Consider the following 12,948-nt stretch of genomic DNA (forward strand, 5'->3'; position numbering starts at 1 on the left):
TAAATGGATATACTGTTACATGTCGTCTCATCTGCATAGTCTAAATAAATGAAGATTGCATTACTCATTCATTATAACATTGTGACCCTTTTGAAGCAAAGACACCTAGAATGTTTCACCATCTTAGTGGAGACTATGTTAAGAGTGTTTCCCATCAATGATCAACTTGCAACACCTTTTTCCTGCCTTGCACTTGTCCTAAAATTATTTTCTCAGCCAGTATCCTTCTTTCTCTTTTGGCATCAATAAGATTCTCCCCTTCCTTTGGCTCGAGAGGGCTTATTGTTGGAACTTGATCAACATTTTTGCCATGTGCCATGTCTTATCTCTATTCTAATCTACCTCCATCATAAATTGTATTTGGACATTCAAAATCCCTATGTTGGAATTTTCCACAATGTAACAGTTTCATCTCATTAAACAGTCTCCACCACCATGACCTCTACCTTTGAAACCTTTCCTTGCTCGGAAGTCAACTTTTGCTCTTTTTTCTTTCTTATTATGCCCACTCTTGATAGTTTTTTAAGAGGGCTCACTCTTCTCCTTGAAGAGATGTCACTGCGTAGTTTATTTCCTTTAATCTGTTACAGATTCAATTTCTTTACTGCCTTTAAAGCATACTCATATGCTTCATCCATGGAATGCATCTTCACAAGGGCCAGCTCATCTTGGATTTGGAACATTAGCCCATTTCCATACCGAGCTGCTGCTTGCTCTTCATCTTTTCTTGCATGCCTGTCCAAGTTTGCAATTTCAGAAATCGTCCATTGTACTCTTGCACAAGCCTCTCCCTTTGCCTCAAGTTCCGAAATTTCTTGAACAACTTCTGCTGGAAATTAGAGGGATTTTTTTTCTTTCCCTTGAGATGTTTCCACATCTTAGGCCAAAATTTAATGTTCTCTTTTCCCTGCCTTCTGGACTGTTGTATATTATCCCACCAAAATGCAGCATCTGATTTCATTTCTGCTACAATAGATTTGATTCTATGGGGATTGACTTAGTGTTTGCCATATCAAATTCTCTCTCCAGATCTTGTATTCAATCTATATGCAATTCCAGGTTCAACTCTCTTTTGAACTCCAAACTACCTTCCCTCCTACTTCCATGTTTGGAGATTGCTTCAATCAATCTCTCCAGTGGATTTACTACCTGAACTTGTGCACCTACATTTCATGTTCAACCTCGGACTCTTCACCTCTCTACTGAAGTAACTCTCAGGTGTCCACTCATCGATTTCCAGAATCCAGCCCTTGCTTCTTTCCACTGCCATACTGAAATTCTTCTATCGGCCATCTTGTCCACTGCTCTGATACCATGATGGTGGCACAGTCAGGGGTTGCCAAAGCAACAACTGAATGTACAGCCTTCAGAGTGCACAACAATATCATCCACAAACAAGAAGAAAGAAAGAACAATTTCCTTTCTTCCCCAACAACACAGAAGAGAAATCTGAAATTCGTATTATCACTAAAACTATCCAAGATTCTCTTACCTATGAGGATAGGGTACCGCTACTTTTATATTCTACATGCTCAACTAATAATAACATTAATACTCTCTTTTTTTTCCCAAATTAGATGCTCCTGCATTATGGAACAATCATTTAAAGTGACATAAATAAGGAGCTTTTATTTACCTTATGCTTAGCACGTAGCAGCATGCTTAACAGCCTCCTGGGGTAAACTGCAGAAAACTTAAAAAGTGTACATGAATCCATCTCAATTACTTGCCAGTGAAAAGTGATCCTTAATACAGTTTTAACTTGTAAGTGAAAAGTGATCTTTAATACAGTTTTAACTTGTAGTTGCTTGAAGTACAAACTTATCAGGTTTGATATTTTGTTTATAGAATGATATGTAAGTAAATACACTTAAAGTTAAGCTGGAAGTGAGAAATGGATCGTTCAATCTTCAAAAGTCCTCAACATTAGACTGATCAGCTATCTTTTAATTATTCGTGTGTCTATGAACAGATGGGGATGGCAGGTGCATTAGAGACACTTTGCGGACAAGCATATGGAGCAAAGCAATATCATTTGCTTGGGATTCAACTGCAGAGAGCAATTGTTGCTCTTTATTGTGTGAGCATACCAATTGCTGTGATATGGGCATATATGGGACACATTCTTGTAGCCCTTGGCCAAGACCCTCTAATATCTTTTGAAGCAGGGAACTTTGCAAGGTGGATGATTCCTAGCTTGTTTGCTACTGCGGCTCTTCAACCCCTTGTGAAATTTCTTCAATCACAAGGTGTTGTCTTTCCGATGATGTTAAGCAGTTCAATAACTCTGTGTTTCCATGTTCCCGTTTGTTGGGTATTGGTGTTCAAAGTTGGATTAGGTAATAAAGGGGCTGCGCTTGCAAATAGCATTTCCAATTGGCTAAATGTGGCACTTCTATCAATTTATGTTAAATTTTCCCCTGCATGCAAGAAGACATGGACATCCTTCTCAAGGGAAGCTTTATATGACATTACAAACTTTCTTAAGCTTGCTATTCCATCTGCAGTAATGCTTTGGTAAATGAGTCCTTTCCCTTTTGTTGCAGAGTGTATGTAGTTGATTGCTAAAAAAATTAGGCATTGCTTCAGTCCCATATACCGTTTTTCTTATTCTACTTCAGGGTGTTCAAATTTTTAAATGATCTCCATTAGGAATAATTTTATGTTTTATACTCTACTCGACATTGTTAATTATGCTATTATATTTTGTCCAAGTTAATACTTCTCTTCTATGTTTCACAATAGCTTGGAATACTGGTCCTTTGAAATGATTGTTCTCTTCTCCGGTTTGTTGCCTAAGCCTGAACTTGAGATGTCAGTTCTCTCCATCTGGTAAGTATGCCATATTTGAAAATTTTATTACACATAAAGCTACTAATGACATCTGCTTTTCTACTGCCATTAGCTGCTTTACTTTTCTCTCAGCCAGCTTCTGATTCTTTGCAGTCTTAGCACTGATGCAGTTGCATATATGATCCCCTTTGGCGTGGGTGCTGCTGTAAGGTTCGTACAAATGATTCAAAAATCTCTCTAAGAGTTTTTTTTTTAAGAATATTAAAATGGCAAGATTGTCATTTGGTCATATTTTTCATAATAACATTTTGTAGTGCAGTACACGAGTTTCCAATGAACTAGGAGCTGGACGCTCACGCACTGCACAGTTATCAGTGTGTGTCGGGGTTTGTATGGCAGTCATTGAGGCTCTTATGATAGGATATATTTTATTCTCTATCAGAAATGTATGGGGCTATGCTTATAGCAATGAAGTAGAGGTAGTTGAATACATTTCAACCATGATGCCACTGCTTGTACCCTCAACATTTATGGATGCCATCCAAGGTGTTCTATCAGGTAGATGACTTTTCTCATAGATTTCATCAGATCTGAAAATGATCTTTGAATCGCTTAGATAGATAGATATAATCTCTCTCTAAAAACAAAAGCAGACTTTCAGAGGTTATGTTTTCAACTTTTTTGAGAAACTTCAGTACATCCCCAGGTATTGCTAGAGGATGTGGATGGCAAACGTTGGGTGCCTATGCAAATCTTGGGGCATACTATGTGGTTGGCATGCCTATAGCTGTCATTTTGGCCTTTGTACTGCATGCTGGCGGCAGGGTCAGTTATCCTTCTCTCCTTGATTTTAAAATACTGTGTCTTTTGAATGTAGAGTAGGGAATAGCAAGCAAATTTAATCAAATTTTCAACTCCTTTCGGATGAGCAAAACCATGCTTTAAAAGAATAGTAAAATAAATGAAACATTAGTTTTATACTGTGATTCTTGTAAAATTGATCAAAGTTCCATTTCTCATATCCCATAGATATAAATATCTTATACGTTTATTGATATTTCACCTCTCCCAAACTGGTTGAAAACAGTTGCTCTTCATCAGTCACAGTGATCTCTGAAATGAATGCCTAAGATCCCACATAATATTGAGGGCTAATATGTCTGGATGCTTTGCTTTTTCTCATTTGAAAAGGGAAACAAGCACAAAAGTTAGGAGTTGGGATGACTATAAGTTGTCTGCTGACCCTCTATTAACAGATAAAAATATTAATATCTAACTCCACTAGTATGTCTTTCAGATCTAAGAGTAATAACAGTACTAAAATAGGATCAAAATTAAAAGCTACCAGTGCATAGATCTGGCATTTGAAGGATGTCAAAAAAATAGATTACAAAGCCAGTCGCTCTTTCGAGTAACAGTTCTAAATTCTCTTCAAAACTAGGGAGGGAGGGGATCGACTCTGGGGAACACATTCCCATGGAAAACTATCCTCCCCTCGCTCTCGATCTAACCTAGGATTATAATATGGAACCTGACAAGTAGCTAGTTCTAAATACTTTTGGCATCTAATCAAATCCAAAATAGAGATTTAATCAATTACTTACTTTCCACTGTGAGGACAAGTGGCTCCGTGAAACAAGATTTTGCAAGACTTCCTTTCTTCAAGTGGATATTGGTAGATTGACAACCAGGGAAGAGTTCTTAATTTGTGAGCAACCATGTCTTTTGAAGCCCAAGCATCGAATTATTTAGCATCTTTAAATGCTCACCTCATTTTCAACATTGATGAGAACATGGATCTAAAGTGAAGGGCTTGATAACAAAACACGAACATAGTCTTGTCAAATTTCCTTCTCCAATGCCTTCAGATTGGTCCCTTAATTAAACCACTAATTATAAACAAATCCTCTTTAAGGATAACTTTTGAGGATCACAGCGCCAAGGGTTAGCTCAGTTGGTCAAAATCAGTGCCTCACCATCGGGAGGTCACAGGGTCCAATCTCCCCGTAGCCCTTGGGGTCAGGCCTTGCTTGTGGGCTGCGGGGCTAGATTCCCTTCGAGGTCGATCAGCCCAGATTTTTCCGTGGATGTAGTGCCACCTGTTGACCAAGGTGTCCATGAACCACAGCCAAAAAAAAAAAAACTTTTGAGGATCATATATTGCTGCTTTATCTAAATTTAGCAAGCTCTACCCCTTCTAGAGTATGCCAATCCTTCCATGTCCATTGTTCAAAATTCTCTTTTCTACTTAATCTCTTAGCTAGGTATTTGGGCTGGTGAGTAATTGATTTGAAATTGGAGGAGAACTTCTCCTTCCTAAAAATTGACCGTCCTCTAACGCTTTGCAAGTAAACAAAAATGGGTCTTATGTAAACAAGTTTTATGTTTTCTTCAAGGATGATGAGTTAGTTTTCATATGAACTTTAAACAAGCAACATATCCACATGTAATTCAAAAGGAAAACATGAAGAGATTCAAAATAGAATTTGGTGACAGAGTTCACCCCTCCTGGGCTACATCTCCGAGCCTGCTAACACAGCTAGACCACTCCATATATTTCAATGGTAAAATAGTACATGAAATTTGTTGACAAAATGAGTGGCTTGTTTCCCCTTCAAGGAAACATTCTCCTGTAAAGAACTCTCACTCTAAAAAGCATGACCACCTACAGTCAATCATGAAACAATCAACATGAAAAGGACTCTCACATCAAGACCCTGTACTCCATCTGAAAATGAGCATAACATGTACAACAAATCCACATTGAAGTACTAAAAAGAGCTTTCCTCAAAAAGACATAATGAGAAAAGATAAAGAAGAGTTGCACCATAAAATTCACAGCTGCTGCAGATAACATATGAAGGCTAGAAAACCCCTACAAGGTCCTCTCCATGCTCAAATAGCCTTCAAAACTACTTCAAACCACTGATTATACTTGGCACTCAAAGATTCAAACCTATAAAAAGTCCTTCCAGAAGTGCTCCAATCAGTAAATAAAGGCTTCCATTGGATTTAGAATGCCCAAAAACCCCTATCTGGGCTCTTCTTGGGCTCAAAAAGACCAAAAACTCATCAAATTATGGCTCTCCCAAGTTTCTTCAGCTATTCGTCCTCCAAATTGGTTGAACCTGCAAACTGAGCGACAAATTCACCTTTTAAACTGTTCAAGAGGCGACATTTTTTCCCACAATAGGTGCATTTTGTCACCTAGTTTAATAGCCCAATAACCCCTTAAGAGCAAAAGCAGGGCAACATGGCGCAATAAGGCCGAGGTTTGGGCCAACAATCTGCCCCCGCCGGCCTTGGCACCCTTCTCGTCGGGCGGTGGTCACATGGATGATGATGTGGCCGGGGATTGGGCTAACTGCTCGCTCCCGCTGGATAGGCTCCCAAACCTTCGCCTTTGGTTTCACGCCTGCCATGTGATTGGGGGCTAGGACTTAAATTTCGCCCCCGTCGGACTCAGCTCCACGCTAAACATATGGTGCACCATAGCATCGGGAGTTGGGGTTGAATCCCTACCCTACTCTAGTAGCACCTTCCAATTGCGCGTAGGTTCATATGGTGTAACCTGTGACCAAGGGTTGGGGTTGGTCCCCGCTCTTCTCCTCTACTGTGCCCGCGCCAGGGTTCTATACATGGTGGTTGTGACCGAGGGTTGGGGCTTAATGCCTAGCCCTCTTTGCCGAGCCCTCTCCCTATTCGCTTACAGTTCCGTGGACTGGTGCGATGACGAGGGGTTAGTCCCCACTCCACTCAATCTCTACCATGGTTTTGTGGGTGCGATATGGTCGAGGGCCAGAGCTCACTGCCCGACCCCTCCTCCCAATGCCCCTAACCACAAAAATTAAATATAAGCAGTGCCACCATAGGTTAAGAAACATGGCATATGCAAGATGGTAGAGGTTAGAGTTGTGTTGCAGTAGGTCATTGGTTCGATCCCCGCTGAGGCCTTCTGGCCCTTAACAATTTTTTGGCCAATAACGAGGCACCACGTGGAGCCCTTTGGTTGGGCCACGTGGCAACCTTCTATTGGGCCACCCAATCAACACTTCAACCAATCAAATTTGACCAATTGAACCTGTACAAACTCGACACTTGGTGGTCTGTGATTGGGCCTCTGTATGCCCAGTAGGCATGTTGATGTCAACAGTATGGACTGCCCAGTTAGCAGCCCAGTCAACTTGACTGCAAAAATTTTTCACTGTTGAGACAAATAGTCAGAACATCATAACTTTGTCATACGACATCAAATTGAGGCGATTCAAGTGTCATTGGAATCATAACAATGGACAATACGACATGATGCCAGTTTCGAAAGATTCTGGGCACTTTCATTTTTGAGCAAAATTTTGATCTCCGAATCATACCTCCCCACTAGGAACTTTTGTACTCCAAAGGTTTATCTTTTATAGCAAACAAAATGAGGAAAACGCTCATAAACTTTCCCAATCTCAATCGTTTATGTTATGTTTCAAATGGTGCCTTCAAGCTCCAATCACGGTACTCCACCTATCCTATGCGTGAAGTCCTTACCTCCCTATCAAGAATCGAGCCATAATTCTTATAACCACGCAAGAACAAAAACTTCGATGGATGGAATCTAAACATTCTCTCCAAAACCATCTTTCTTTGCTCAAACAAACTTCATCTTGAAGTTCCCCTTTGCTGAAGACAAACTTGACTTTCCATCTTGGAAATCAAAAGCAACTCAATGCTTTCCATGCACTAATTCAAACTTTGTTTTTACTATCCTCAAATTGCACTTGTACACAAAGGTACTCTGGCTGCCATAATTCAATGACACATTTGGCTTTGTCCACAAAAACATAGTCATTTTCTGTACAATCTTTATCAAAGATTTCATTCACAACAAGCTTCATCTTGAAACACTTGTATTAGTGAGTACATGATGCAACTATAGACATATTGGACGACATACAAATGTTCATCCCAAAAAGTCCTCAAACAATTGGACTCATTAACAAGCCAACACAACATGACATGTCAAAGAAAAACATACTTGTTGCAAATAAGTGATTATTCTTGTTTCACTTTACAAAGTATCCAAAACGGGAATAAACAACAAGTATTTACAATTTACAAAGCAAACAAACTATACAAAACAATCTACCCAATCTTTGCCTCTCCTAGGCTTATGGGTTCTCTTTTTGCATCTTCTTTGCTTTGAAGGCTGCCTTAGGAACTACACCAATATCCTCTTTGCCACTTGTCGCTTTCCTTGCAATGGATTGCATGACCTCTTTATCCTTCTTGGGACGAAGTTCTGGATGAAGTTTCCAACACCTTTCATTTCCATGCCCATTCATGTTACAATGGGTACAAAAATACTTCTTCTTGCCCATCGACAAGGAAGTCTTCAAACTTGAGGGAGGTTCTTCATGCTTGATTCCAAGAATTTGGTCCATTCTCTTGACCATCACTTTGTGTTTCTCACAATCAGCCACACAATGGTCAGCTGCATTACAAAATGTGCAAGGATACATGTCCCACAAATAATCAAAATTACCAACATTTTGAAAATTCCCATGACACTTATACCTGTCCCTTGGGCTGTAACTTTGATGATGAGGACTGGATGATGACATGCAAAGTCCTTTAAAACATTCATCTCTCTTGGGAGACAAATTTCCATTATCACTACCATCTTGGTGTGACATATCATCATTTGATGATTTCTTTGCCTCAAAAAGTTTAGAACACTCTCCAAACTCTCTATGACCATAACCCAATCCTTCATATCTTGGTCTCTCCTTCACCTCGATAGGATTAGCGATACCTTGGCCATTGATTCTGAGGCCTCCTCCTTCATAACCATCTGAGTTAACAACTTCATACCAATGCCTTTAGTATGCTTTTCAAAGGTTGCAAAAGATGTGTTATTAACATAAACTGAAGGATTTGAACTAGAGATATTGATTACCTCCTTGGATTTGCCACCCATCTTTTATGCTTCAGATGCTGATGACGAATTTGAAGATGAATCAAGCCACCCACTTTTACCAACAGACACATAAGGAGAATCTTTTAGATGCTGACAAAACTCACAAGCATCATTCTCTACATAAGGTCCCTATCCTGTTTTTGGACCATGCCCACATATTGGCTTCATCTTGGAGGAATTCTTTGTTGCTGCTAGACTAGAACTCTCACTAACTTGTTCCTCAAGCACATGCTACAACTGAAGGTGCATATGCCTCTTCTCCGCTTCAACAACTTCAAGCATTCTCCTCAACTCAACATTCTCCATTCAAAGAGACAAGCTAATCTCCTCTAGCACTTGGAGACTTTCCAACTTCTTTCCCATACCTGCAACTTGCTCAGAACTAGCTCTGATACAAAATTGATATGAAATTGGAGGAGAATTTCTCCTTCCTAAAAACTGATCGTCTTCTGATGCTTTGCAGGTAAAAAAAAATGGGTTTTATGTAAATAAGTTTTATGTTCTCTTCAAGGATGACGAATTAGTTTTCATATGAACTTTAAACAAGCAACATATCCACATGTAACTCAAAAGGAAAACATGAACAGAGTCAAAACAAAATTTGATGATGGAGTTAACCCCTCCTGAGCTAAATCTCCGGGCCTACTAACATAACTAGATTGCTTCATAGATTTCAGCGGTAAAATAGTACATGCAATTTGCTGACAAAATGAGTGGCTTGTTTCCCCTTCAAGGAAACATTATCCTGTAAAGAAATCTCACTCTAAAAAGTATGACCACCTAGAGTCACTCATGAAATAGTCAACATGAAAAAGGCTCTCACATCAAGACCCTATACTCCATCTGAAAATGAGCATAACATGTACAACAACTCCACATTGAAGTACTAAAAAGAACTTTCTTCAAAAAGACATAATGAGAAAAGACAAAGAAGAGTTGCACTATAAAAGTCACAACTGTCTCAGATAACATATGAAGGTTGGAAAACCCCTACAAGGTCCTCTCCATGCTCAAAAAGCCTTCAAATAACTGATTGTACCTAGCACTCAAAGACTCAAACCTGCAAAAAGTCCTTCCAGAAGTGCTCCAATCAGTAAACAAAGGCTTCCATTGGATTCAGAATGCCCAAAAACCCCTATCTAGGCTCTTCTTGGGCTCAAAAAGACCAAAAACTCATCAAGTTATGGCTCTCCCAAGTTTCTTTTGCTATTCGTCCTCCAAATTGGCTGAACCCGTAAACTGAGCGATAAATCCACCCTTTAAACTGTTTGGGAGGAAACAATTTCACCCACATTAGAGGCAACAATTTCCCAATAACCCCTTCAACGCAAAAACAAGGCTACATGATGCCATAAGGCCGAGGGCTGGGCCAACGATCCGCCCTCGCTGATCTTGGCACCCTTCCCATTGAGCGGTGGTCACATGGAGGATAATGTGGCCAGGGTTTGGGGCTAAATGACCATCCTTTCCGGATAGGCTCCTAAACTTCCACCTTCGGTTTCATGCCTGCCATGTGACTGGGGGTCGGGCCTTAAATTCTGCCCCAATCGAACTCGGCTCCATGCTAGTCATATGGTGTGCCATAGCACCAGGGGTTGGGGCTGAATCCCCACCCCGCTCCGATAGCACCTTCCAATTGCGCGCAGGGTCATATGGTGTAACCTGCGACCAAGGGCTGGGGTTTTTCCCCACCCTGCTCCTCTGTTGTGCCCGTGCTAGGGTTCTATGCACGGTGGTCGTGACTGAGGGCCGAGGCTTAATGCCTATCCCTCTCCGTCGAGCCCTCTCCCTATTCGCCTGCAGTACCATGGACTGGTGAGATGACTAGGGGCTAGTCCCTATGCCACTCAGTCTCTACCATGGTTCTGTGGGTGCGGTACGACCAAGGGCCAAGCTTCACTGCCCGACCCCTCCTCCCAATGCGCCTAACCAAAAAACTTAAATATATGCAGTGCCACCATAGGTTGAGAAACATGACATAGGAAAGATGGTAGAGGTTGGAGTTGTGTTGCGACAGGTCATTGGTACAATCCCTGCCGAGGCCTTCCGACCCTTAATAAAATTTTGGCCAATAGCGAGGTGCCATGTGGCAGCCTCTGGTTGGGCCATGTGGTAACCTTATATTGGGCCAACCAATTAGCACATCAACCAATCAAATTCAACCAATTGGACTTGTACGAACCCGACACTTGGTGCTATGTGATTGGTCCACTGTATGCCTAGTAGGCATGTTGATGTTAGTAGTATGGACTGCCTAGTCAGCAACCCAATCAACTTGTGTGCAAAACTTTTTAGCTGTTGAGCCAAACGATTAGAACATCATAACTTTGTCATACGACATTGGATTGAGGCAATTCAAGTGTCGTTGGAATCAGAATGATGAACACTACGACTTGATGTTGGCTTTGAAATATTCTGGGCACTTTCATTTTTGACCAAAATTTTGATTTTCAGATCATAGTACCAAAATGATCTAAAATTGGAGGAGAACTTCAACTTCCTAAAAACTGACTGTCCTCTGACACTTTACAAGTAAACAAAAATGGGTCTTATGTAAACAAGTTTTATGTTCTCTTCAAGGGTGATGAGTTAATTTTCATATGAGCTTCAAACAAGCAACATATCCACATGTAACTTACAAAGACAATCAAGAAGAGAGACAAAACATAATTTGATGATGGAGTTCACCCCTCCTAGGCTACATCTCGAGGTCTGCTAACATAGCTAGACTGCTCCATAGATTTCAGTGATAAAAGAGTACATAAAATGTGTTGAAAAAATGAGTGGTTTGTTTCCCCTTCAAGGAAACATTCTCTTGCAAAGAACTCTCACTCTAAAAGGTATGACCACCTATAGTCAGTCATAAAAAAGTCAACATGAAAAGGGCTCTCACATCAAGTCCCTGTACTCCACATGAAAATTGAGCATAAAATGTACAACAACTCCACATTGAAGTACTAAAAAGAGCTTTCCTCAAAACACATAATGAGAAAAGATAAACAAGAGTTGCACCATAGAAGTCACAACTGCTGCAGATAAAATATGAAGGCTTAGAAAACCCCTACAAGGTTCTCTCCATGCTCAAAAAGCCTTCAAAACTGCTTCAAACCACTGATTGTCCCTAGCACCCAAAGACTCAAACCTGCAAAAATTCCTTCCAAAAGTGCTCCAATCAATAAACAGAGGTTGCCAATGGATTTAGAATGCCCAAAAACCCCTATTTGGCTTCTTCTTGGGCTCAAAAGGACCAAAAACTCATCAAATTATGGTTCTCCCAAGTTTCTTCTGCTATTCGTCCTCCAAATTCGCTGAACCTATAAACTGAGCGACAAATCTGCCCTTTAAACCTTTTGGGAGGCATCAATTTCCCCTGCAATATGTGCATTTTTTACTTAGTTTAATTGCCCAATAACCCCTTAAGCGCAAAAATAGGGCCACATGGTGGCATAAGGCCGAGGGCTAGACCAACGGTCCACCCTCGCCGACCTTGGCACCCTTCCCATCGGGCGATGGTTGCATGGAGGATGACGTGGCCGGGGTACGGGGCTAACCACTTGCCCTCGTCGGTTATGCTCCCAAATGTCCACCTTTGGTTTCGCACCTGCCATGTGGCTGGGGGACGGGCCTTAAATTTTGCCCCCGTCGGACTCAGCTCCATGCTGGTCATATGGTGTGCCATTGCACCAGGGGCTGGGGCTGAATCCCTGCCTCGCTCTTGTAGCACCTTCCAATTGCGCACAGGGTCATATGGTGTAACTTGTGACCAAGGGCTGGGGCTGGTCCCCGCCTTGCTCCTTTGCTGCGCCCGCGCTAGGGTCCGATGCATGGTAGTTGTGACCGAGGGTCGGGGATTAATGACTAGCCCTCTCCATCGAGCTCTCACCCTATCCGCATGTGGTTCCATGGACTGGTGCGATGACCAGGGGCTAGTCCCCGCGCCACTGTAGTTTCTGCCATGGTTCTGTGGGTGGGATACGACTAGGGGCTAGGGCTTGTCATGCTTAAATATTTTCAAGACGAAATTGGCCTGTATGGAAGGTCCCATTCATGCCCAACTCTCACGAGTTTTGGTCCACCAAAGTACGGATTTCTTTCCATGCTTCCTCTTTTCTTTTCAAAGCTAGGGACCTTTAAATTACGAAACCATGTGGGGAACAAATGATATCACAGGAGCTAAATGGGGCTTTTAT

General features: G+C 41.3%; 1 protein-coding gene across 1 annotated transcript in view; it reads left to right on the forward strand.

Annotated features, from left to right (window-relative positions):
- The window catches only part of LOC149179331 (protein DETOXIFICATION 16-like), a 107,110-nt gene that overhangs the window by 90,945 nt on the left and 3,217 nt on the right, over positions 1-12,948 (forward strand). Inside the window, exons 2-6 of the mRNA XM_089423814.1 lie at positions 1,973-2,517; positions 2,746-2,832; positions 2,947-3,003; positions 3,113-3,351; positions 3,500-3,618. Coding sequence (XP_089279940.1) covers positions 1,973-2,517; positions 2,746-2,832; positions 2,947-3,003; positions 3,113-3,351; positions 3,500-3,618 — 1,047 coding nt within the window. The remainder of the gene's footprint in view (positions 1-1,972; positions 2,518-2,745; positions 2,833-2,946; positions 3,004-3,112; positions 3,352-3,499; positions 3,619-12,948) is intronic.

Source organism: Pinus tabuliformis, chromosome 4_1 (assembly GCF_031772625.1).
Source record: "Pinus tabuliformis cultivar Carrire ecotype Pingquan chromosome 4_1, CPIR1, whole genome shotgun sequence".
NCBI classification, from domain to species: Eukaryota; Viridiplantae; Streptophyta; class Pinopsida; order Pinales; family Pinaceae; genus Pinus; species Pinus tabuliformis.